This window comes from Spermophilus citellus, assembly GCF_964194105.1.
Source record: "Spermophilus citellus genome assembly, chromosome: 15".
Classification (NCBI taxonomy): domain Eukaryota; kingdom Metazoa; phylum Chordata; class Mammalia; order Rodentia; family Sciuridae; genus Spermophilus; species Spermophilus citellus.
In genome coordinates, this window is record NC_138195.1 from 66,122,641 (window position 1) to 66,150,416 (window position 27,776).

General features: G+C 35.9%; 2 protein-coding genes across 4 annotated transcripts in view; both read left to right on the top strand.

The window, feature by feature from the left end:
* ZNF518A (zinc finger protein 518A) lies at window positions 1-27,766 on the top strand. 3 transcript variants are annotated; one of them, XM_081268310.1, is made up of 3 exons: window positions 1-48; window positions 2,331-2,417; window positions 20,003-27,766. In XM_081268310.1, exon 3 carries the CDS (start codon window positions 20,129-20,131, stop codon window positions 24,578-24,580), a length of 4,452 nt encoding a protein of 1,483 aa, XP_081124436.1. In that variant the 5' UTR covers window positions 1-48; window positions 2,331-2,417; window positions 20,003-20,128; the 3' UTR covers window positions 24,581-27,766. The 3 variants fall into 3 exon arrangements, with proteins under 3 accessions (XP_081124436.1, XP_081124437.1, XP_081124435.1); XM_081268311.1 differs by lacking the exon at window positions 1-48 and adding an exon at window positions 101-562; XM_081268309.1 differs by lacking the exon at window positions 1-48 and having other exon boundaries at window positions 2,334-2,462.
* Window positions 2,428-27,776, top strand: part of DNTT (DNA nucleotidylexotransferase) — a 201,764-nt gene continuing 176,415 nt past the window's right edge. Inside the window, exon 1 of the mRNA XM_081268312.1 lies at window positions 2,428-2,462. The gene's annotated coding sequence lies outside the window, so the exon portion shown is untranslated. The remainder of the gene's footprint in view (window positions 2,463-27,776) is intronic.

Here is a 27,776-nt window from a genome sequence, read left to right on the forward strand (position 1 = left end):
GGGTAATGGCCGCCATCAGGGACTCGCAGGCAATGGGGACCACGACAGGTATTCCCTGTGAGCGGGACCGCCCAAACCGGCTAGGATGCCGGGACTTCTAGAGCACCAGCTAGGAGCCAAAGAGCGAATTTGTGGGGGCTCTCGGGTCCCCAATACGGGCTAGGGGATCCGCCTCTTGTGATAGGAAGTGCCTGTTAAAATAGTCCCGGCCATGCAGCGCTTCCGCCTAACTTGCTGCAAAGTTTTTCTGGAGAAGTCAGTCTTTTTATACAGCGCTTTTGCAGGTTGTTAGGGCTGGTCGGTTCGCTTCGTAGCTGGGGGTTGTTTTAAGTCTGAGCTTTTGGGACTCTCCACTCTCCCACATCCTAGGGGCTGGGCGGGAGCGCGGCACGGTGTGCCTCCGCGCGCCCAAGGGGGCAGCGGAACCCCGGAGGAAGGGGCGTTATCGGGCGCGGTGTTTGGGGCGAAGCGGGGCGCGCGGCGCTCGAAGCACCACTCGGCGGCTACCGCGGCTCGTCGAGACTGCATGGGCACCCCTCAGGCCCCACCCCTCGAGCTGTAGGTTCGCTAGCCCGACTCGACGGCATCCCTATTATGGTCTCAGTCTATAGTCATTGGGGGCTGTTTCTTGCAGAGGTGCCAAGCTCCCAGGCGCTCGCACCCTTCTCGCCCTCTTAAGAGCTGGGCAAAGGTGCTCTTACCTGTAGACCCCAACCACACTCAATGGCAGATGAGTTTTGGTGTAACTGGCTTTTTTGCACTTGAAGTGTCCATTTTGAAACTGTTCTTAACATGGTGTCCTCTTTGTCGAGTAGGTAGTCTCTGACTAGGTGTCTTTGGTAATTTAAAGTATATGGGGGTGAATGTACGTAAGATAAAATGTTTTAGCTCTTAAGTAGATCAGTGAGACAGTTGTATCTTTAAAGTTCTGAAAACAAAAGTTGAGGCTCGGTTTCCCTTTTTTATGTTTAAAATTTGGTCTTTTAGTATTTGTGAACCATTTTAGTGAAAACATGGTTGAGTTTCTTACCAGAAGTCTTAAAAAAAAAAAAGAAAAGAAAAAACTCTAGGAAAATGGAATTAGTGTTTAAAGGATTCATAAGAATGTTGAACTTTGTATGATTGTCTTAGTCATGAACAGTGAAGACAACAAACACATCAGGTTAGGAAATTAATTTGAGAGTCTGTGCATATTAGTCATAATCTACAGATATTGTTTGAATTGCCTTTTCTGCAGCAAGAGGTTTAATTTGAGCATAAAGTTAATATCTTCAGGTTGAATAGATAACTACCATTTTAATTGACTCATGGAAATTCCTTGTCATTGTCAGAGTTTAACTCCAGATCTATACAAATCGGTTCATTTTCTTTCAGCAAATCTTTTTTCCCCTGAAATTTACAGACATTATATTGCATTAATATTTTCAGGGCACCGGCATTTTGTGGGGGAAGGTAAACAGTAGACCACGTTGGTTTTTGCTAAAATTGTAATTACCGATTCAAAACATTTTATATATGGTTGTATGAAAAGATAAAAGGACAGTGACCACAGTGAATATCTACTGTATGAACGTAGAAGTGCTTCAGATTTTTACTATGTTACATTTCATATCCTGTCTTTTCTGGTAATAGTATCCTATGATGCCCAAAGTTTTTCTATTTTGAAATATGAAGAGAAATATTTTAGCCTGTATCTGTAATTTGACTTCAAAATACAACTTACAATACCCTTTTAACGTACTTTTTATTGTTATTTTTTGGTTTGTATTTGTTTGGAATTTTTCTCATTGGAGTATTGTGTGCTTTAAGGCACTAATACAACTTTTTTTTTTTTTTTAATTATATGAGACTTGAATTTTGCCTAGATTCCTTCAGGTACTCTACTAAAAGATTATTGACAAAACACTATAATCAGAAAAAAAGGACTATTACAAAATGTTGAAATTTTACTTATTATCTGATCCAGGTGTGTAGGCAGTGAATGGGATATTGACTTCACATGATGAGCAATTTTCATAGGACATTATACCAGAGTGAGAATTGTTAAGAGGTAATATGGTAGTAGGATAACAGGGTTGGGCCAGACTAATGTTCCCTCTCATATTAAATAAAGATATTAATTAGATTGATTCCAAGCTTTGAGTTGTAACTTTTGTAAATATATAATGTTGTCACTGGATATCAATGACAATGTAATATGTATAGGTTCAGAGAGGTGGTTTTTCAAAATTATGCTATATTGAATGTGAAATGTTACCGAATTGAGTACAGAAATGTTTCACTAACAGTTTTTGTAATCAAAATTTTAAAATCTTGCATTTTGTTTGCAGATAATCATTTCTTCCTTTGATCACGGTTGCTGATTGTGACATTGTCCAAGCATTAAATTGTGTGCCTTTTATTCCTTCAAGAAAGAGGTATTGTAAAGACTGAAATACCTGGAGTATTTGATTTGTTACATAGTAAGTTCATGTGTTTTAATACTGGATTAAACTAAAATAGTTATTTAAATATCAGTTTTCAAAAATTATAAGTTAAATTTTTTATTTTTGGTCTTAATAAATTATTTATACATGGGTTTTCCTTTTAATAGAAACCAAAAGGTAATTTTTGGTCTTATAGTTTATTATTTAATATTTTTCTTAAAGCTCTAAAGATGAATTTTAGATTTGTCATTTTTATGAATGTAGAGGTAGTAATAGAGGCATCTGAATAATGAACACTGGAGATAAAAATGATAGAAACTTATTTTATAGCTGTATAAATGGCCAGAAAAGTGACTGTGTTTTTGGTCTGGTCAGTGCTAAGTAGTGCACCTAAGAAAAATTATGAAATATGTATTTATATTAATAGCATCTACATTATGAGTCAGAAAAGGGTGTGGGAATCACTATAGATTTATTACTAATTTCCTGGAGACAGTCATCTGAATATCCTGGTGTGGACAAAAGAAAAGACAAAAATCTGGTAATAAATCCATGTTATTAGAGGGAAAGCTATGGAAATGTAGTGAGAAATATTTTACCCTTGTACTGATTATCTACTCCTCACACACAGATGTCCTTGTTTGTATTTGATAGGTCTTAAGATATTTGAAATCCCAGAATTCTTGGGTATTTCAGTATCTTAAAATTCCTCTCATCAAAGGTATTAAATATACTCATTAATATAGCACTAAATGAGGAAAAAGATTATGTATGTAACAGCTGAAGAGCTGAAGTAAACCATATCACCCTACATTATTATTTTATCAATCATAACTGTGTTCCTCCTTGATCTTCACAGATGGTTTTCTTTTTCAGGGCCACTTTTCACAAAGGCATGAATTTTTAATTTTGTCAAAAAATTTATGACAACTATTTTGAGTAGAGAGCAACAAAGTTTGAGTTGAGGTACCAGTTTATCAATGTTTTTTACTTGAATAACATCTTCTATAATATTTGTTTGAGCCTCTTGCTAGGAGATTTACATGGGTACTGTATTGTTCCTGAGTAGAGAAATTAATGCTGAATACTAAGAGTATTTTATTCCATATTTGGTCTACATTATTCAAAAAAAGAAATATAAGTGCTTAGAACAAGAGCTTCGGATGTAGTGAAGTAAATAAGAGACTGCTGTATGATGACTTAGCAAATGATTTGGATTGTTTCATCTTGCAAAATTTATGAGCAAAGTTTGACTAGAAATTTGTTGTGATTGGTCTGGCTGTGGGCTGGGGATATAGCTCAGTTGATAGAGTGCTTGCCCCCCCCCCCCAATAAATAAACCTATTCCCTGGTCTGGCTGTGTGAGAAAGTGTCAAAATATTAAAATGAAAGTGCTTAGGAGAAATACTTGGCCTTGGTAATGCAAGCCTGTAATTCTAGCTACTTAGGAAGCTGAAGCAGGAGGATCACAAGATGGAGGCTAGCCTCAAAAGAAAAAATAAAAAGGGCTAGGTATGTAATTCAGTGGTAAAGGGCCTCCAGGCTCAATCCCCAATAACACCCCATAAAATAAATAGAAGCTTAAAAGAATTAAATAGGCTTCCCAGGGGGAATCTCATTTCAAGAGATAGTAATAGCTAAAACCAAGTATTGGCTTTATAAAAAGTTAAGTAACTCCAAAATACAGTAAAGCATCACTAGTTCCTGTTGAAAATTGGGTTGTAGGTTTTGACTGGTAGAAGACATACAGATTTTTGTCTGTTTAGTATTGCACCATTTGGGAAACAACCCTCACTATTCTGAGTGGTTGGTGAGCTGTCAGTCAGTATTATAACTCATCCCAGTTACAGCAGTGATTATGTCTTACTCAAGCAGAGCCCATTAGAATTCTTTGAAATTGATGTATGAAAGTGGAAAGAAGCTCCCTTTTCTTTGAAGTTATTAATTTGGGAGGGAGCTAGTGACATTCTTTCCCATGTGTATGTGAATCCCATTTGTAGAGGGGGAATGTGAAGCCAATAGAGATGAGAAAAGGATAGTGATAGAGTGCCAATTTCAGTCTCAGGGAACATAGACCCTTGGGCTAAAATTCCATGTGTAATTGATTTGAATGGGATTGCAGCAAAAAGTGTTCTTATGATTATGTGACCCTTATAAATTTAAGGTGTGTGCATTGCATGGTCATTCACATACTCCATATATTTGCTTCTTTCCTCTACCTTATAAAAGATGGTTTTCACTTACTACTTATTCATCATTCATGCGTGCATTTAGTTCTTCCTTCATTCAACTTACAAACAGTTATTGAGTGTCTATTACCTGTAAGTATGTGCAGCTGCCTGAATGGTTAAGATTCTGAATGAGGCTGAGTGGATGGTGGACTTTATCTAATATAGCACATTTAAGAAATATATTTAGTTTACACAGACCAACAAACATGCGTTGAGAATAATCAGTGCTGTGCTTAACATTTCAGTAAGAATTAGAGGAGTTTGAAGAACTTAAGTGCTTTCAGATAAGGAATACAAATTCATGTGTAGGGAACAACACAAAAAAACAGATAAATGAATGCACAGTTGTTTTTTTAAATCTGAGTTCATTTAGGAAGGAAATTAGGGTTGGCCCATGTAGGCAGGATTTTTTTTAAAGGAATCATAACTATACATGGGTTTTGACTTGTAAGTGGAGTTTTGATAGGAACAGAGAATAATTAAAGAAACAGTGGAGTTGGAAATGATTATTGGCTGACTCAAGATGGGGTGGAGATTGCTTTGTAACATTATTTTTGGGGAGTAAGAAGATAGTAGCAAATAAGATTTGACTTTTTAGGTAAATATGTGTGGCATTTAGAAAGCCAACCAGGAATTTCATTTCTTTTTACTTAGATAGAGGTTTCTTTGAGTAAAATGCTTATATTCCTTTTAAGATAATGCCATTTAGGGATGGTAAAACATAAAGTAAATGTAACAAAATGGTATAAAGTCATTCATTGTGGAAAAAACTTGGTTGTTTATCTATTTTGAATTTTTAAAAAACAGTAATTAACTTGGAATGCTAATGTATGTTTCATACATATTTTTTTCTTACCTCACCCTTTTCGAGAGATCTTTCAGTATAAACAGATAAAACCATACCCTCTTTAGAAATACAGCCAGTTTAAAACTAATGTAGCAATATATTTATAAAAATATTTTAAAAGAAACAAAGAATAAAACTGAAGCAATATTTGATTGCTTATAAAATTCATTTTGAGCTGGATACTAGGAGTAGTATAGAGGTTAATATGTCATTTTGTCATTAAATGCTATTGTGTTTTAGACCCTTGCCTACTTTTTCCCCTCACAGCCATTTATCTGACCCTCAATTTGGAGAGTATCATTTGAAATATTCCATTATACCAGAGTTGGCAAACTTACTATAAATGGCCAGATAGTAAATGTTTTAGGCCATATGGTTTCTGTCACAGTTATCAGCTGACATTATAACATGAATGCAGTCACAGACAATATGTAAATGAATGTGTGTGGCTGTGTTCCAATGAAAATTTCCAACATAGGCCACAGTCCAGATTTAGTCCACAGGTTGTAGTGTGCCAATCTCTGTGGTAGACTTAATCAGGTATTTCACAAACTCTCAGTCCTGTGTGCCTACCTGCTAACATCTTTATTCTCCTCTCTAGTTACTACAAATGATTCTGTGCTCCTTTCCAAGTTCAATTGCAACTTATTCACTAGTTTCTATCCTTTCTGACCTGTTGAAAGGCATTGTTACTGCATTCATTCCTTTCTTTTACAGTTTTTTCATTTTACTAGAATTGATTCTTTCCTTATTCTGGGAACACTTTCTTCATTTGGCTTTCAGAATATTACATTCTGATTACCTTTAGTTTCACTGTTTATTTTCCATTTCATTTGATGGTTTTTATCTTTTTCCTCTCAGTGTTGTAATGTTTTAAGGCTCAGACTTTGGTCTTCTGTACTTATTTCTTGCTTATTTCATCCTGTTCCAAATATATAAATTCATATATCTCTTCTTGACTCTTAAAATTTTATCTTCCACCTAAACCTCTTTATATTCTATATCCAGTTACACATTCCACATTTCCAGTTGGATGTCAGATAGACATCTCAAAGTTTACACAACTAACACTGACCTTTTGATATAATTCCCTGCTACTTTCATAGTCCCTTTTTTTTTTTTTCCTTAGTAAAGAGCAACTCAGTTCTTCCAGTGACTGGGGTCATAATTTTTAGTTATTCTTGATATGTTTTTTTTTTCTCTCTCAGAAAGTATGTCAGCTGATCTTAAGGGTCATGTTTTTCAAAATATATTCAGAATCTTACCATGCCTTATTGCTTTCATCAAGACCCATCATCTCATCAACTGGATAGTTGTAGTATATTAACCTTCAAACTGGTCCCTTGCTTCTGCTCTTAGATTCCTCTTAAATGCTGAAATGTGATCTCTTTAAAAAATAATTTGGCTCATGTTACTTCTCTGCTTCACTAGCTTCCCATCTCATACATAGTAAAACCAAAGTCCTTACAGCATCGTCCATCAAGCCCCAAGCCCTATTTTTTGAGGAAGCAGTACTAGTGATTGAATCGAGGGCCTCATGCATACTAGGCAAGCACTCTGCCACTAAACCACATCCCCAGCCCTTTGTTAAAATACTTATTTTGAGACAGGTTCTTGCTGAGTTGCACAGACTGACCTTGTGATCCTCCTGCCTTAGCCTTCTGAGTAGCTGTGTACCAACACAACTGCTCCCATGTTACTTCTTTGACCTAACTCTTACTGCTTTACCTTTTGTTCAGTTGTGCTGATATTTTTGGTATTTCCCAAATAGGCTAGACATGCTGTACACTCAGGGTCTTGGTATTTACTGTTTCTCTACTTGGAGTACTGGCTCCCTCATTTTCTTAAGATTTTGGCTCCAGGGGGCTGCAGTTGTGGCTCAGTGATAGAGTGCTTATCTAGCATGTGTGAGGCACTGGGTTTGATCCTTAGTACCACATAAAAATAAATAAATAAATAAATAAATAAATAAATAAATAAAGGTATTGTCTCTGTCTATAACTAAAAAATTTTGGCTCCAATAATACTTTTTTGTTTTGTTTTTGTTTTGGTTGCTGAGGATGAACCCAAAGCCTCCACATCACTCTCCAGCTCCTAATAAGACCTTTTTAAGTGAGGCCTCCCTGACTTCATATTTAAAATTGAACTCTCTGGTTCTGTCTTTTCTTCCCTGCTTCATTGTTTTCTGCAGGGAAAACAGTGTCACCTTTAAATGTATTATATATAACTTATTTACTTTATCACCTAAATAACTAGTAGAGTGTTAACTCCATGAGTGGAGGGATTTTTGTTTGCTTCATTGACTTTTGTATTCCCAGTGCTTAGAACAAAGACTGGTACCTAATGGTGCCACCTAAAAGTCCAGCACTATCCCAGATGCTGGTGTTACAGCAAAGAACATATGTGTGTGTGTGTGTGTGTGTGTGTGTATAAAACAATTAATTAGGACAAATTTAAATTTAAAATTAAAAAAGGTTATATAAGTTTATAAATAATCTGGGGAGGTTAAATTTAAAAGATGAAATGGCATAACAATGTAACACATTTTGCCAAGGCACATGCCAGTAATCCCGTCTACTTGCAAGACTGAAGCAGAATCACAAGTTCAGAACCAGCCTTGGCAACTTAATGAGACCCTGTCTCAAAATATAAAATTTAAGAAAAAGGACTGGAGCTGGAGCTCCGTGTAGGCGCTTGCTTAGCATTCTCAAGGCCCTCAGTTCAATCCCAAGTACTACCAAAAAATATCCAAACAAACAAATAAAATAGAACCAGATTGTGATAAGGTGGTGAGCACTGACTACCCTTTTTGTAAGTATTTAAGAAAGGGAAAGATTAGTGAGTATTGCTTAAGTCTCACGTCCCTGTAGGAGAGAATTGGAATATTCAACTGTTACTGAATTTAGTTAGAGGAAAGGGAATGACATGCCTGGTGAAAGGAAACAACATGAACAAGGTAAATTAAGGCATGTATGTGTGGGTAAGCATCTTTTATATTAAACAGTTATGTATCATAGTTCATAGCATGAGAAATGTTTCCCTGAATCAGGAACTGTGTCTGTGTATTTTAATCTTTAATTTTAAACTTGTTCATGCCATCCTACCTTAATGGATGTGGCTCACATGTACACTAAATTACATTTGCATACTTAAGCCTACATTTCTATTATCTGTGTTTGAGTTACTTTTTAGGCCACATTGATTGGAAGGGAGCTGGCTTTGGTTATGTATGTCAATTCTACAAAACTTTTTTTCTTATTTAAAACATAACAGGCATTAGTTCCTCTGGTGAATTTTTTAAAAACTTGAAATAGCTACAAAACAAAAAAAAACAGTTTTTTTCCAAGTTATGAAGACAGTAGCTATTCAAGGGCACTTATATAAGTTCTGCTTTGAAAGTAATAGTCTTAGAGGTGTTTTGTTTTGTTTTGTTTTGCTTTGTTTTCTAGATTCTTGTATTTTTCAGTAAATTTTTCCTGCTGCAAGCTACTTTGATCTCCAGTCATATATAAGTGTTTCATACTTATTTATCTCTACAGGAAAAGAGTAGGTAGCTCAAGAATGCAGTAGTTATAGAAAAAAAAAATCATGACTGTTTTCCTTTCTGTGTAATGTGACAAGTTGCATGCTAAGTCACAAATATGGCTGTGCTAAAATCAGAGTTTTTTAGTTCTTTGTTAGTGTTTAACCATCTAAAGTGTAGTTAGTAGCACATAGAGTCTTCTTTTTTAGGCTCTGTAGAATGACTTTGCTTTTTATTTTGTTGTAAAGAGCAATATAACTCTCCAGGAATGGTACCTTTTGATTCACTCTGTTCAAATCATCCTTATCCTTGGCATTTTGCTTTGGGAATTTCTTTGTACCCAGTGTAAGAGTCGTATGTTAACATTGCTACTTCCCTGTTTCCTCATTTTTTATTTTATTTTTTTTTAGAGAGAGAGAGAATCTTAATATTTATTTTTTAGTTTTCGGCAGACACAACATCTTTGTTTGTATGTGGTGCTGAGGATCGAACCCGGGCCGCACGCATACCAGGCAAGCGCGCTACCGCTTGAGCCACATCCCCAGCCCAACCTCATTTTTAATTTTAATTGTTACTCTAGTCTTCTAATTTTCTTTTCTTTTTTTTTTTTATTTAAAGAGAGAGTGAGAGAGGAGAGAGAGTGAGAGAATTTTTAATATTTATTTTTTAGTTCTCGGCGGACACAACATCTTTGTTGGTATGTGGTGCTGAGGATCGAACCCGGGCCGCACGCATGCCAGGCGAGCGCGCTACTGCTTGAGCCACATCCCCAGCCCTAGTCTTCTAATTTTCTCACCTCTATTTTTACTCTTTGGCCAATTTATCTTGCCTTCTGGTGCCATTCTAAGAATATTTCTGAAATAACTGCTTTTGAAACTTCTCTGTCCTCATAAACTAACAATGGCTCCTAGTTACCTTTCATATCAAGTTCACATCTGTCCTCTGTAGTCTTTCTTACTTAACCACCCATTATGCATTCATTCTTTCTTTGATCTAGCACTTGAGAGAAAAATGCTTTCCTTCCAACTTTTCTGTTTTTCAGGTTTAGATTGCTTTTGCTTTCTTTCTTACATGTTTAAGCCCTACTTCTCTTCAAAAGACCTTTACAGAACCTACCCTTTTGTGAAATAAACACAGTTAGCATTGATCTATCAACTTTCTGTCCTAAGTAATAGCAATCAAAGTGAATTACTAGTTCAAGCTGAAAGGAGGAATTACTTTAAGGAAAAGGGATTCCTAAAATTCAAGGGCAAGAACATACAGGCAGACCTCAGTAGAGGCTTATGGCTACAAGCAATATCAGAGTAATTAGTTTCAGTGAGGGTACTTGGGAAAGCCAATGATCTCTCCCTATTGATTTGGTTTGTTTCTTTTATGCTGTACCATGCTGTCATTCTTCTAAAGAATTAACACGTCATCAGTAGTTTGGAGAATGTCTTTCTATATAGAGTTGTCTATTTTTAAAAAAATATTTATTTTTTTAGCTGTAGTTGTACACAATACCTTTTATTTTATTTTATGTGGTGCTGAGGATTGAACCTAGGGCTTTGCACATGCTAGGCGAGCGCTCTACCGCTGCTGAGCCACAACTCCAGCCCAGATTTGTCAAATATGTTTAACAAACATATAGTCATTGAATATTTCTTCTGACAAAAATGACATAGAAATGAGGATCTTTTAATTTAAAAATGTATTGCATGCCTTAATCTATAACTTCCTTTATTTTAAAAATTAAAAATATTATTCACAATAAATATCTTTACAAGTCAGTTCAGTGCCTACATCTTCTTCCCTCTCCCCACCCCAGTCCCCATCCTCTGTTTCTTTTTCTTCACTGGCCAACAGTGGGCATTAGAAATATACAACATGTCCGTTTGGGGCTGTGGCTCAGAGGTAGAGTGTTCGCCTACCATACGTGAGGCATTGGGTTCCATCCCCAGCACCACATACAAATAAAATAAAGATATTGTGTCCACCTATAACTAAAAAAAAATATATTTTTTAAAAAAGAAAGAAATTATAGAACATGTCGGTGCTGAGAATGTAGCTTGGTGTTGGAGCACCTGCCTCCCATGTGTGAGGGCCTGGTTTAATCCCCAGCACCTCAAAAAATAAAAACATGTGACATCTGTAACAATCGATTGGCAGAATTTTTCTTATTTTAATTTGTTTTGGATTCTACGGATGTTGCCCATATTTTCACTTAAGAGTCCTCTGTGACTTTGTTCTTTGCCCATTTTGTAATGTGTTTTTATTATTGTCAGATATATTTATATAAAAATGCATAAAATATACACGTCTTAGATAATAAAACAAATAACCTTTATATTAACTGTTTTAAGTTAACCAATGTGTTCTCTTTGGTTCTATCCTCCCTACCCATATGAAATTGCTATTCTGACACTTTTGGTATTTTTATAAGAATTAACTCCAAGTTTTTTAGTTTTGAAAATTTGGTAATAAGCCTAAATCTTGCATCTAGCTATGCAATGAAAAGTAACAATGGTATTAGATGAAGGCTCCCAGGGGATGCTAAGGTGAACAAGGCACCTGGGCCATAGTCTAGCTTTAGCTTTTGTGGTAGTTAACAGGGAGCCCTTTGGGGGATGTTGGTGTATTAAGTCAAGAGTGAATCCTAGGAACTTGAGGGCTCACCATAATCAGAATCTGATGGGTTTGTAGTGTGGACAGATATTGGATATCTGGAAGAATGAGTAGTCTGGTTTGAAATTGGTTTTTGAGGTCACCATGTGACAAGTTACATGCTGAGTCACAGTGTGAATATAGGAACATAGAAAGGAAAACAGAAAAACCATCAATAGATATCAACACAAGTCAAATACAGATGAGATCTGGGCCTGGCTCACCTGGGAATTCTGTGCTAAGGTTGAAAAGACCGTGTGAAGTTCTTAATGATGAGTGTTCATCTTTGACCTGCCTGGAACATGTGATCTGATGCCCAGCTTTTATACTGGGATTTCCCTTTACTGTTTATTTGGGTGGAATGTATCTTCTAGGAACTTCTTAAGGAAGGGTATCTGGCAGGTAAATTTTGAGATTTTTCTTTCATGTCTTCATTTTATCCTTACACTTGATCGATAGCTTGGTGAAGTATAGAATGTTCAGTTGGAAGTTTTACCTCAGGATTTGAAAGCATTGTGCTTTGTTTTTGTCTTCCCATTGTTGTGAGAAGTCTGGAGCCTTCTAATTTCTGAACTTTTGTTATATGACCTGTTTTTCTCTCTATAAACATTTGGGATATTCTTTTTGCCCTACTGTTCTGAATCTTTTGCAATGATATGCCTTGGTTCATATGATATGCCTTGCTGTGCATATAGAAGACATTTTTATCCTGGAAACTGATTTTCTACAGTTCAGTACTGTAAAAAATAATTTATGATTGCCTCCCTCTTTTTGTTTGTACTTTCTTTCTCCATTCCTGTGGTGTTAGACCTGAATTGCTTCTCTTAACTTTCTTGGTTCTCCTATTTTTATCTTGTATTTTAAACCTTCTACTTCCTGTCCTTCTTTTCCTCCCTGTCTTGTACTGGGGATTAAATCCAGGAGCATTCTACCCTTGAGTTACTTCCTGAACTTTTTTCTAAAAAATTTTAAACCTTTTGTGACAAGTTGCCCAGGCAGGCCCCAAGCTTATAATCCTCCTGCCTCAGCCTCCCCAGAAGCTGTGATAACAGATGTGTGCCACTATGCCTAGCTTTTTATTTCTTTTATTATTATTTTTGAGACAGGGTCTTGCTATATTACCTATATTGTCCAGGCTGTCCTTGGAATCATGGTTCTCCTGCTTTAGACTCCTGAGTAGCTGGCCTGCAGGCATATACCATTGCTTCTGGTGTTTATTATATTTATTTAGAGTTCTTCTTTGTTCTCTTAATGTTCCTTTTTTGAGGGGGGGTAACATTCTGTTCTTTTTTGCATTTTATTCTTATTTGTTCTAGATAGTTATACATGATAGCAGAATACTTTTCGATTCATTGTATACAAATGGAGCACAATTTTTCATTTCTCTGCTTGTACATGATGTAGAGTCACACCACATGTGCAGTCATACATGTACCTAGGGTAATGATGTCCATCTCATTCCACCATCTCTCCTGCTCCCATATCCCCTCCCTCCCATTTGCCCAAGTTCTTCCATTCTTCCCATGCCTCCCCCCCCCCCATTATGGATCAGCAGCACTGTTTTTATTTCTATTTTTTATCAATGAGTGATTTTTGTTTTTCTTTTTTCTTTTTGGTGGTGCTAGGGATTGAACCCAGTACCTTGTGCATGCAAGGCAAGCGCTCTATCAACTGTGTTATATTCTTCAGCCCTTTGTCAATGAGTTTTAAAAAATATTTTATCTTAATGTATAATCTCCACTTTAACAATTACTTTTTTCCATTGATTTGGTCTAATTTTAGAGGACTAATTTTAGAGGACTGCCTCAGATGTCTGTTCAGAGCCACAGCCGAAGGGGCCCCAGCAAACTTCCAGCTGCCAGCAAACTTCCAGCTGCCAGCTGATGATTGGCTCACAGCGGCCCCAGCAAACTTCCAGCTGCCAGCTGATTGGCTCCTCTGCGGTGATGCTCATTGGGCTGTTTCCCCACCCTTTCAGACCACAGAGTTGTTCATTGGGGGACTCTTTTGGCTCTGCCCACATGACCCAGCCAATCGGCCTCAAGAGCAGGAGGAGTGAGGGGGATGAGAGGCTTGTGGGAAGCTGGTGGTGGCAGTTGGGCTCTGAGGGAATTCCTGAAGAGCTGGTGTGGCATGTGTGTTCTAAAAATAAAGTTCGTTTCTGCTTGATAAGTGGCTCCTGAATTGTGCCCAGCCAGACTGCGGCATTTGGTGGCACACGCCACACCACACGAGCTCTTCAGGAATTCCCTCAGAGCCCAACTCTGAGGGAATATTTGCTTGTGTGATTATAATTTGCCCTGTTCTGAGTTTTTAAATATAATTTGCAACCAAGGGAAATTTAAATCCAGAATCTTATTTAGTATACAAGGAACAGATAATCCTACATCTAGGTATGACAATATTTGTAGTTGTAAAACACATTGTCTGTGTGAGAGAGAGAAACATGAAAAATAGGTAAGGGCTATGCAATAGATAGGGAAATTAATAAGCCTTCCAGTAGCTCTTGAATTATATTTTCAGTGTGGCCTTTTTATTTTGTTGTGAATGTTACAAGTTTTTAGGACTGCAGAAGTGCATATTGGGATGAGAATAAATGTAAATCTATTCATCCTTCAGAAGTACTTAATATGCATTGCCAGGCACAAGTTTGAGGCCAGCCTTAACAACCTAGCAAAGCCTTGTCTCAAAATAAAAAGGACTGATGATATAGTTAAGTGGTAAATGTGCAGGGTGTTTACATGCAAGGACTGAAATTGTATCAGTCTTCATAACAGCAAAACACTGGAAAAGATTTCAAGTCCTACCAGTGAGTATCTCATTAAATAGGCCAGAATACATCTGTTCTGTGAAATACTCTGCAGCCATTAAAAAGGGTATTTCCAGGCATTGGCCTGGAAAGAAGTCTATGATATAAAAGTGAAAGAAGTCAGTCGGGCTGGGGTGGTGGCTCAGTGGTAGACTGCTGGCCTAGCATGCATGAGGCACTGGGTTCAATCCCCAGCACCACGTTAAAAAAAAAAAAAAGGGCTGGGGATGTGGCTCAAGCGGTAGCGCGCTCGCCTGGCATGCGTGCGGCCCGGGTTCGATCCTCAGCACCACATACAAACAAAGATGTTGTGTCCGCCGAGAACTAAAAAATAAATTAAAAAAAAAATAAAAATAAATAAATAAAAGTGAAAGAAGTCAAGTTGCAAAAGTATGTAGAGTATTCTATTTACATAGGAATAAATTGAGAAAACCCCATATATATGTATGACTTTTGTGTTTACTTATCCATCCTTCATTTGATAATAATGCTCTGATTCTTTCCAGGGAACTATCCAGTCTCTATTCTCTAATCTCAGTTCATGTTATTGGATGGTGTTCACATGCTTCTGGCTCTAGTGAAGGCCGCCTGCAAATCAGTCCTGGTCATTCATAAAAAGTTATCTCACTGTAGGGATTGACGCTTAAGAAACTTTGGGCTGAGACTTATGGTCTACTTTTGAGGGAGTAACATGCTCTTTTCTTAGTCTTGTACCTAGAAGGATGTTAGCCAGTCATCTTGGCATCACCTTGAACCTGAAAATGAAGCCAAGAGAATGAGAGATACCAGATACTAATTACATTGTTTGTATATCTAAGTGAAGCCTCCTCTTAGCTTAGTGTATTAGACATCTCCAGTAGTTGTAAATTCTGTTTTGCTCAGATCAGACTGAGTTGGATTTTTGGACATCTGTAACTGAGAGCACTAACTTCTGTGCAAACAGGTATGTTATAAATATATAGAAAATGGTCTGGGATGTTACCCATCAAAATGTTAACAGTGCTTCATGGAAGAATTGCATTGAGGGAGAGGATACCAAGGGGGCTTTCTTCTTTTCACCCTAAATTTGTGGTATTTTGACTTTTTTACATGCCTATAAAAATGAGTAGAAACAATAAAAGAATACTGTATTTATATACTGTTTTTCTCCACTCTTCTTTCCCTTCATTATTTTGAATTATAAAATTTACTATAATCATACTTTTAAAAATATTTACAAACAGTACTGAAGATGTTTTTTAGTGTCTTACTTTCTTATATGGACTCTTTCCTCTGGTCATGGTAATGTACTCATTGTCTTCTGGATACCTGAGTCACATTGTTGACAGCTTTTTTCATAAATGGATGTTCAAAGAAAGCTGTAAGCAGTATCTGTATTTAAATTCATAATCAAGCCAACCATATTTTCTAAAGTAATAGGAATACATAGACTAGCAGAGAAATTTGTGCTGTTTCTATTATGGCAGGAAACTGGAAAATGTAGTGTAGACCCTAAAATGTTAGGCTTTTAAAAATATTTGGATGGTTTTTATAGAAAGTCAAGAGAATGTTAAAAGGTGACACCAACCCATAAGATTGACATTTGTGATGTGCATATATAGACACATGCTAAATAATCTTAATTTAAAATAATTTGTCATTGTCAGAGAAATGAGAAAGCTAAGTGAACTTTCTAAATAACTTCTTTTTGTAATGGGAAATGAACCCAGGGGTGCTTTACCACTGAACTACACCCCTAGTCCTTTTTATTTTTATTTTGAGACAGGATATCATTAAGTTGCTGCCCTCAAATTTATGATTCTCCTGCCTTAGCCTCCTAGTTGGCTAGGATTATGGGTGTGTTGTGCCGTTGTGTTGTACTGATCAGCCCATTTACTTTTGATGAAATTTTTTGATGTGCTAAAATATATTAAATAATTTCATACCTTTTTAAATAGGGTATTCTTAGTTCGATATGACTCTTTCTTGACATGTTTTGGGGCCATTATGTTTATCAGTAGTTCTGTATTTCTGAATGCCATCAGGTTATTGACACAGGTATAACTGTTTCGTTCTTAAGCTATGTTACTTTAATTAGCTATGCTTCTAAGATTTTGTGCCTTTCCCCCCTTTCTATTGGGGTGAAAAATCACAGAACATAAATTGGCATTTTAAAGTATATACTGTAGTGGTACTTATTACATATATCTTCTGTGCACCCATTGCCTTCATCTAGTTCCAGAATATTTTGATCTTCCCAAAGGAGACCCCATACCCGTTAAGCAATCAGTTCCATTTTCCTTTTTCCTTTCAACTCCTAAAAACAATGAACCTGCTTTCCATCTCTGTGGTATTAACTATTCTGGGTAATTCATGGTATCCTCTCTTCCTTTTTGAAAATATTTTTGCTCTCTCACTGCCAAGGAGCTCTTAATCTTCTTCATTTGCTAAGGATTGTGAAACCAACACAATTTCACTTAAATTGTTAGGAATAAGTCAGATCTGCCTGAGAATATGCAGAATTTGCCTATGAGGAGAGCTCATGTACTTTCATGAGTGGACTTCATGGCATCTCTTTTGGCTGCCACACATCCTGCTTAATATTTTCTGTTCTTGTTTATATACAGGAAGAGCTGCTGGATAGTCAGCACTGAATAAGCAATGTGTTAATGTCCATGTCCTTTCTGCTTTAGATTAAAGATGCAGTAGGGCAAGGACCATTTTTTAAATCTCTCCATAGCACCCATCAAAATACTTGATATTTATTAAGTATTTATTAGTTTTTATTAGAGTGAGTTGGTGTTTTGGGGGAGGGTGGGTATTAGGGAATGAACTCAAGGGTACTTGGCCACTGAGCCACATCCCCAGCCCTATTTTTTTGTATTTTATTTAGAGACAGAGTCTCACTGAGTTGCTTAGCACCTCGCCGTTGCTGAGGCTGACTTTGAACTTGCCATCCTCCTGTATCAGCCTCCCAAACTGCTGGGATTACAGGCATGCACCACAGTACCTGGCAGATTGAGTTGCTTTAAAAGCCTATTTTCACTCTGGCTATCAGTCTTTGGGAAATGTTACTTTATAAGAAAAATTTTTAATTATGTCGATATTTGAAACGGGATTGATGGGATTTAGAAGTATGAAAATATAGTTTTTTTTTGGCACTTGTAGAAATACAGTTTTGGACATGTAATATTGCTATACGAAGTAGTTTGCTTTTTGTAATGAACCCCATGATAGTCCTCTCTATATGTAGCAATAGGTAATACCATCTATGTAATAATACCACACTATGGTCTTTGGCAAACGAAGAACCCTTAATTATAACGTTTCACATGTTTGAACCTTACAGTCAGATTCTGATATGGTGAAAGTTACATAGGTGGTTATGATGCTTGTCATTGTTGAGAAACTGCTCTATAGGGAATACTCCAGTTCATATGGAGTGCCCACCAGGTACATGGGAACTTTTAAAAACAAAATGTTTTTAAAAATGTAAAAATTACATTTAGCGCTACAGTACAATATTTAGAGTAAAAAATTTAACATTTTACTATATTAGGCATGGCATATTAAAAAATCAGTAAGCTGGCACCTTTCTAATATATATTGTTAGTTTAGCATGTACATTAATGTGCTTTTTTAGATGTGGCCTAAAATAGATTTGAGAAATAATATAAGGATATTTTAATCTGTAAAGCAATTTGACTTTTAATTATATTCCTTCAGTAAAAGATTTCTGTAACACTGAAGTTTTTAGGTATTTAGATTAACTAAAATTTAAACATGAGATCTTTGGTCATTATGAGTGGAGCTTAATATGATTTACACTTTATTTTCTTTAGCTTATCCAGTTTTATCTAATATTTGCTTATGTATTTAAGAATGTAAAAATAAGAAAATCTAAGTTTTCTAAAATATAATTTTATATTTTTACTATTGAACTTTTAGTACTCAAATTCCAACCTCAGCAACATACTTGGTAATCAGAAGGTAATGGTTCTTAACAGTTTGTTAATGGTTCTTAACAATCTTTATGTGTGTTTTCTTTTTCTTTCCTTCTTTCTTTCTTTCGTTCTGAGGATGGAACCCAGGCCCTTACACATGCTGGGAAAGTGCTAGCACATCCCAAGCCTCACGGAGTTGTTCAGGGTGGTCTTGAGTCTAGTTCTCTTCCTTACTCAGCCTTCTGAGAGCTGGGATCACAGCTGTGTTCCCCCACCAATGTGTATTTTCTCAATTTTTTACAGCAGCCTTGTGAAGGAGGAAGGGGGAAGTACTGATTTTTCCCCCATTTTTCCAGCGAAGAGATTATAACACAGATTCAAACCTGTTAGAATAACACGACCAGTAGGTACTTTAATTAGTGGAAGTGGATAGTAATGGTTATATTCTAACCTGCCAGAGGCTTTCATTACTCCCATCTGCCTGAGTACTTGGGACCAAAAAACCCCAAATAGCCTAAATGGTAGGAAACCAGACCAGGTAGTAGACAGACTTCAAGAATAAGGGAAATTTCTGTTTCTTTCAATTTTTTCCTACTTATTATTTTTTCACCAGTTAGTAGTGATAACTTTAGATAGTAAATGTCGTCTTTTTGTTGTTGTTTGTGTTACATGAATCAGGCTTTTATTTTAAATGTAGATTATCTCTGGGTAACTAAGGAAATAGAAAATTCGGGGTGAAATCTTTCGGGATTGAGAATTACCTTATGAGTAATGTAATATGTGTAGGATCAACTATGCGAGTGAAAAAGTAAAAGTTAATAGTATGCACAAACCATGTGTGCTTAACTGGTATAACTGGAGCTTATGTTTTTAGAGCTCTCTTGTTAGGATTTTTTTTTTTTTTTTCCTAGAACTGGGCATGAACCCAAGACCTTGCAAGCAATCTACCACTGAGCTGCATTCCCAGCTCTCCACCTTTTTTAAAATCATATTTTGAGACAGGGTCTCACTAAGTTGTCCAGGCTGGCCTCCAATTTGTTATTCTTCTGCCTTAGCCTCCTGAGTAGCTGGGATTATAGGCCTGTGCTACTACCATGCCTGGCTCTGAAACCATTTTTATTCCATCAGATATAGTGGTGCATGCCTGTAGTCTTAGCTACTTAGGTGTTTGAGGCAGGAAGATCCTTTGGGCCTTGGAGTTCAAGGCTGGCCTGGACAGCATAATGAGAACCTATCTCAAAAAATAACTTTTTAATCCTGTTTTAAAACCAGTTTACTATAAAAATCTTAGAGCTCTAGGGTACTTATCCAGCTGTTGTTTTCTTTTAATGAGGAAACTGAGGTGCAGAGAAGCTGAAGCTTTCCCAGTGTCATATAATAGAGTTTAAACTAGAGTATGCTTTCCTGACTTCCAAATGAATTTTAGTTTTACTTTAAATGATTACTTCTTGCTAAGTTTTTCTTAACATACTTAACAGGTGGTTTGTGTCTTTAATATACATGCTTGATTAGTATTTCTAGTCTGCTAATATGAATGTAGAGATATAAAACTTACTTTGAATTTTGTGATGAAAATTTCAGTTTTTTTGTTTAATTTTAGGTGAAATGATGTGGGGAAAATTCTGGTTATTTTGAAGATGTCTCGACACAGTATCGTTTCCTGTTTAAATTACAGATAACTTCAGAGATTTTCAGAACAAAACAAACTGAGATTTTTAATTAAATCATGCCATCTGAACAGAAACAGTTTTTTTGTGATGAAAACCAAACTACATTTAAAAAAGAAAATGATGTGGAAAAGGTGATATCTGATCCTATCAGATCAGCACCTAGACCAAAAATTTCAGAAAGTAGTTTTCATTATGATATTAAAAATGTGAAAATTGATTTGCCGAAGATAAATATTCCAAATGAAGTCCTAGTGAAAAGTGAAGTTGACAAATATAGAAAATTATTTCAGAGTAAACCACAGACTGCAAGAAAATCTATCAGTGTAAAGACTGTGAGCTGTGTAGAGGAGTGCATATTACTTCATAAGTGTGAGAGACCTGAAGAAGAGGGTATAAAAATGTCTGCAAAAATACTCAATTTCAGCTGTTTAAAATGCCAAGACAGCACTCTATATAGCCCAAATGATTTACAGAAACACTTTCAAATGTGGCACCATGGTGAATTGCCTTCATATCCTTGTGAAATGTGCAGTTTTTCAGCAAATGACTTCCAGATATTTAAACAACACAGACGAACCCATAGGAGCACTTTAGTAAAATGTGATATTTGTAACAATGAGCGTGTATATACTTTATTGGATTTGACAAAGCATTTCACATCTACACATTGTGTTAATGGTAATTTTCAATGTGAAAAATGCCAATTCTCCACCCAGGATGTTGGCACATTTGTCCAGCACATTCATAGACATAATGAAGTTCATTATAAATGTGGTAAATGCCATCATGTATGTTTTACCAAAGGGGAGCTTCAGAAGCACCTTCATGTGCATTCTGGTACTCTTCCCTTCACTTGTCAATATTGTAGCTATGGTGCCACCCGTAAAGACTATCTTGTAAGACATGTTATAACTTTGCACAAAGAACACTTGTATGCAAAAGAAAAACTGGAAAAAGATAAATATGAAAAAAGGATGGCAAACACTTCATCGGGACTCAAGTTAATACTGAAAAGATATAAAATAGGTGCATCAAGGAAGACATTCTGGAAACGTAAGAAAATTACTAATGAAAGTGACAGAAATATAGAAGAAAACACTCAAGTGCTTAATAAAATGAATAAAACACAGACCAAATCTGAAGACCAGAGCTATCTTGGTGAAGAACATTTAAATGAGGAAAAGGGTGAAAGACTACACTGTGAGAATAGTGATAAGCCTGCAGAGTTGGAGTCAGGAAAACCAGCTCTTTTGTCCACTGGGCAATGTAATAGAGCTGAGGAGGGATCCAATGCTACTTCAGGTTTCTTGAAGACTGCTCTACAAGGACCTACAGTATTAATGGTGAAAAATAATAAAATAACAATTCCTGCTAATTATAGTGCTAAGTTTATGGGCTTCAAGATGGTAGATGGAAAACAGCATATTGTAATAAAATTGTTGCCTACAAATAAGCAGAATTTATACTCGCCCACCTCACACTCAGATGCTGCAAAAGACAGTACTACTAATTTGCAGCCCCAGACTTTGGACACACCTGGATTTTTAACAGGAGTAACAACTGAGACAAGTGACACTGTTTATATGAAACCACCTCCATTTTCATGTTCATCTCCTGTACTTTCAGGGAAAGTAATTTCAGAGAAAGAAATGGCTTTTATATCAGAAAAGAATAACATGTTTCCAACAATGGATTATGGCAAAAGTGTATCTTCTTTACCAACAACATCAGAATTGGTTACTACGTCAGTGACCACAAAAGTTGAAGCAAGAGATAATGTTGACTTATGGGGAAATCTTATCATTCAGAGTCATCCTGAGGTGTTAGGTACTACCATTAAAAGTCCAGACAAAGTCAACCATACTACCAAACCAAATGCATACAACAGTGGAGATATGCACAACTATTGCATTAATTATGTCAACTCTGAGTTACCTGTTGAGTCCTCCAACCAAGGATCATTGCCTTTTCATAATTACTCAAAAGTGAATAACTCGAATAAACGTCGAAGGTTTTCAGGAACAGCAATGTGTGAAAACCTTCAGAGAGAATCTTCAAGCAAAACAGTTCAGCAACCAGTTAGTGAGACAGCTTTATCACTAGTGAGGAAGGAGAGCTCAAACCCAGATAGCCTGTTATCATCTGTCAGCTTTTTAAATGATAAAGATGGAATTTTAAAAATGAAAGCTGAAGTTGAAGAACAATGTGTTTTAGAAAAAGGACAAAACATTGAGGGACAAAACCTGTACACTAATGAAAACCAAAACTTAGAGAATGTAACTGAAAAATCTAACTGGAATGACATTTCTAGTGTCGATTCACCTCTGATGCCTAGAATTACATCTGTTTTTTCTCTCCAGAGCCAACAGGCATCCGAATTTTTGCCCCCTGAAGTAAACCAATTGCTTCAAGATATATTAAAACCAAAATCTGATGTAAAACAAGACTCTGACATTCCAAATCAAAGCCTGTCACTTCATTGTGACCAGTCATTTCAGAAACACGAGGGAGAAGGCACAATAGTTGAATCTTCAAAAGACTTCAGAGGGCAAGGCATCTTCCCACTTCTCTCTAGTAATGGAGGTGTTGATGTGCTCCCAAATGATCTGAATTTAAAATGTAACGGAAAGGAAAAACAAGTGCTATCTGTATCACAAGATGTGAGAGATTCAGAGAAGACACCTAGAATTTCAGGTATTGGCACATTACTTAAGACTCAGTCAGATGCAATAATAACACAGCAGCTTGTAAAGGACAAACTACGAGCCACTACACAAAATTCAGGTTCTTTATATATGCAGAGTCCACTTCTAAACTCAGAACATAAAAAAACTATATTTGTTCAAACTCCAAAAGGTTTTTTTATACCACTGCATGTTGCCAATAAGCCTGGATTCCATGTTTTTTCAGGAAGACCACGTCCACTAGTTAATACACAAGGTGTACCTCCTCTTTTAAACAAGAAACCTGGGATGATTTTGACATTTAATAATGGGAAACTTGAAGGTCTTTCTACTGTAAAAGCTGAGAGTGCTCAAGTTTGTGGAACTGTGACCAAGGATCCTTGCAAAACACCTTTTTTAAAGGTAGAACAAAACAACAATTGTCTAACACCTGCATTTTGTTCCAGCATTGGCAGTTGTTTGAGCATAAAAAGTAGCTCAGAAAATACATTGCCATTAAAAGGCCCTTACATTATTAAAACATCAGCAAGTTCTTCAGTGAATGCTAGTCCTATTCCCAATGCATTGTCTGAGCAGCAGGGAACAAAGTTAAATATCTTGGATTCAGTAAAACCTCAGAATGAAATTTTTTCAAAAACACCACTTTATACCCTCTTGCCTGATGGCAAACAAGCTGTTTTTTTAAAGTGTGTGATGCCAAATAATGCTGAGCTGCTTAAGCCTAAGTTAGTCCAAAATAGTTCTTATTATCAAAATATACAGCCAAAGAGACCTGAAGGAACATCACAAAAAATATTGCTGAAAATTTTTAACCCTGTGTTAAATGTGACTGCTGCTAATAATTTGTTAGTTAGCAACTCTGCATCCTCACCACAGAAAGACGGTGTACCATCTAATCAGACTATAGGTGGAGAGCAGAAAGAGCCAGAATCTTCTAGAGATGCCTTACCGTTCTTATTAGATGATTTGATGCCAGCAAATGAAATTGTTATAACCTCTACTGCAACATGCCCTGAATCTTCTGACGAACCAGTATGTATCAGTGACCATTCAGAGGCCAGGGTATTAAGATGTAAGACAAATTGTACAATTGAGAGAAATTTCAATAGAAGAAAGACTTCCCAAAAATTTTTTTCAAAAATAAAAACAAGTGTAAGAAATAAAGATTCTGAAACTGCCTTTGTAGCTAGAAACAGAAACTGTAAACGAAAGTCTAGGGATAGTTCCCAAGAACCTCCAAGAAAAAAATCATCATTGCATAGAAAGTGTAAAGAAAAGGCTAAAACTGAAGATGTTCGTGAAACATTTGGATTTAGCAGACCTAGGCTTTCAAAAGATTCAGTTAGAACTTTGCGGCTTTTCCCTTTTAGTTCCAAACAGCTTGTGAAATGTCCTAGGAGAAACCAACCAGTTGTGGTTTTAAATCATCCTGATGCAGATGCACCAGAAGTAGTGAGTGTGATGAAAACTGTCGCTAAATTTAATGGACGTGTACTTAAAGTTTCATTGTCAAAAAGAACTATGAATGCTTTACTGAAACCAGTTTGTTATAACCCTTCAAAAACAACTTATGATGATTTTTCTAAGAGGCACAAAACATTTAAACATGTTAGTTCTGTGAAAGAAAGGTTTGTGCTAAAATTAACACTCAAAAAGACAAGCAAAAACAATTATCAGATTGTAAAAACTACCTCTGAAAATGTTTTAAAAACTAAGTTTAATTGTTGGTTTTGTGGTAGAGTATTTGACAATCAGGACGCTTGGGCTGGTCATGGGCAGAGACATTTAATGGAAGCCACTCGGGATTGGAATATGTTAGAATAAGGTATTGTAATTACCAAGGAAAAGAAAAGCAACATTACCTTAGAAGAAAACACTGGGTTGATACTACATGCAGCTTTTACTTGGTATAGTTCCTGAAATTAAATGTTTTAAAAGTCATATGTTTTTGGAAGAGCAAAAGCTTTATGTGTGGTACTTGAAAATGCCATCGTTGCACACATAAGTTTTGGAAGAAACTAATCAGCACAGATGTACCTTGATTTTTTAAAAGATGTGTTTGTGGGAAGTTAGGGCTAAAGAAAATTTTGATAAAAAGTTTTCCCAATTTACTTCTTTAGAGACTCAGTAGAGGGTAATGGCCGCTCCATTCCCTCTCTTCTTCCACCAGCCTTATAAATCTGATATATACAGCTCCTCTGAAGATGGAGAGCTCTTTCATGATGGAGTTGAGAAATTTCTCCTCACTTGTGAAGATATACTGAGAGCTTGGGTAAAAAAGTTACTTGACATTTGCTAAATACAGTTTAAAGGGTATTAGACTCCTTTGAAAGTATCTTTTAACTTACTATAGTTACTACATCGTAAATAAAGCTCAGAGTATGGGGCAAGTAAACCCTGTTTTATGTTAAGCTCTCTTCTATGTCAAAAATTGGAACATCCTCCCAATGTGATTTTGATTTTCTAAATGGCCATGTCAAGCATTGCAATATATGGGCAGCCTCAAGAGAATCTCTTTGTCTAGTTTCAAGTCCAGTTAAAGAATTTCAACGTTTTCCTTAAGCTGATTATATTCTCCAATGATCCCATTGCACAGAAGTGTGCTCATCTGAATTAAACTGTTTCCCAAAAACCAAGTGACCATCTTTTCCTGGTTGCCATCCCTTAACCGTGGAACATAGAAACACTTCTAAGGGAATAGATTTTCTTGAAAATTAACATTTTTTTTTAACAGAGATGATATTTTGAAGCACGATTAGCAAGGCAGATCATATTTTTGTCAGTTTAATTACTATTATTATCTGAACATGTCCAAATTAGGACAAACCATTTTTGTTAGCAACTTTTCAGTATAATGGACAACCCAAAGCAGATATATACTAATTGTTGATGTTGGAAAATGGGGAAGAATTAACACTGGACTCTGGTAGTTCATAAAACTTCAGGACGGATTCCTAAGGAACATGCCCAAAGGAGTTTCTAAGTGAACATTTTCATAACAATCAATAGATTTAAATTTTTCACCTTGTAAGTTTGGATCAAATTTTGTTGGATCATTGGGTAATGAAGTTCTTATATTACAAAATTGTGTGTTGTATGGTTTTTGTTATATTGTTACTGTAAGTGTTAAATAATATTTTCATTGATTGGATGAAAACTTCAGGGCTTCTTTTCTGTATATAACAAATTAAATCTGTACATATTTTTGTACTTTGTTATGTAAATTTTGCACAGAAAGTTTTGTCACAAAAATTTATTTTCTTTTAGTTTAGTTCTGTGCATGCACTAATAAAACTGGTTGTTTAATTTAAAGAGAATATGTAAAACTTTAACCCATGTTATTTTCTATTTTTCTTGGTTATTATTTCAGATGTGGATTTTTTTTAGGTAAAATTAATTTTTCAGGGATTGAACACTATTGTTAGCAAGTGCCTAAAAATGATGTGAAACAGTTTACATATGTCAACTATAACAGTAAGGTCCCAAATGGGCCCATTCCCCTAATAGTTTTTTATTTTAAAGAAAGCCATACATAGATGCTTCAAGCTATCTTGCTATGCACATTATACTTGTACTGTTTTTGTGCAGTTTATCTACTTTCTTAGTGAAGTATTTTTTTGTATAAAGCCTGGTAAAATCGTGTTTCTTAAAAATTGAGCCTAAGAATGGAGTTGATTGGAAATACACAGTATATATTAATAATGTATATGGTGTTTAAAGAATGGTAAGCATTGTTAATTTCATTGTTGATGAATGTTTTCTTCAATTAAAGTTATCTTAAGTTTGTGTTTACATAAGAATTTTTTTAACTGTGCTAAAATCTAATGGGAGATTATACCCATTATTCTGATGGGTAATTATTTATATTTCCAAGTGTGTGAAGTTTTTTGTTTTTTATGCTATGCTAGTGAACTATACAAAATAAAGTATGAGCCTCTTCCCCCAAAAAAAGTCATAGATGAAATTTTGTTTGAGAAGGGTCACATTTACCATATTTTTTTCTGTTGTGCTGGCAAGGTGAGCCATAGGTGGCTTATGCTCTTCAGTACCCTACAGCAGTAAAACTGAAATGCTGTGTTAAGGATAGATCTGTAATGAGCCATTGCTTCCTGTGACTAGAAAGGAAAAATGGAATTATCCTGCCAGTCTTTGTGATGCTCTAAAAATACTTTCAGAGTATCCATTCCAGAAAAATTACTGTTGTGATATATTTGTCTGAAAGTTTTAAAAACCGTTTAAAATCAGTTGCATATGGGAATCTTTTGGTTTTAATTTAGGTTATTCTGAAGGGTGCAAACCTGCTTGGAACTTTTTATTGTCGAGGAGGAAATAAACAGAACCCTCTGTTCTTTATTTTTCTTGACTAAAGATGACTGAACTAATCAAACTTCAGAGTCAAGAATTAGTTTGATTATTTTCCTATTTATCCATTTCCATTGATGTGGGCCTCCTACTGTTTAGCATTGACTTTAAAAAGTAGTTTACTTTTCAAAGAATTTTATCTTGCTGAGTATTCAGTAGCACAGATTGAAATGCTATAGTTTTTATGAAAATTGAGGGGTCAGCAGTTTGTTTTTCAGGAAAGGGTCAAATGGTAAATAACTTGGGCTCTATTGGATATAGTCTCTGTTGTTACTCATCTCTTATAATGCAGAAATAGCCAGGGACTATACATAAATGAAGGTGAATGTGTTTTAATAAGACTATTTACAAAAATAGGCAATGGGGCTGTGGTTGTCACTCCAGCGGTGGAGCGCTTGCCTAGTATGTGTGAGGCACTGGGTTTGATCCTCAGCACCACATAAAAATAAATGAAGTTATGAAAAAAATATTTTTTAAAAAATAGGCAGTAGTTTAGGTTTCGCCCACCAGTCATAGTGTACCAACTATTGCTTGAAGTCCCTCAAAGCTGTGCTTTTAGGGTAGGGTATGCATTTTAAAAATACCAGTTTGATGGTGATGGTTTGTGATACACTCTATCTGTTTAACGAGTTGCAAAGTATAAAAACTGAATTTGATA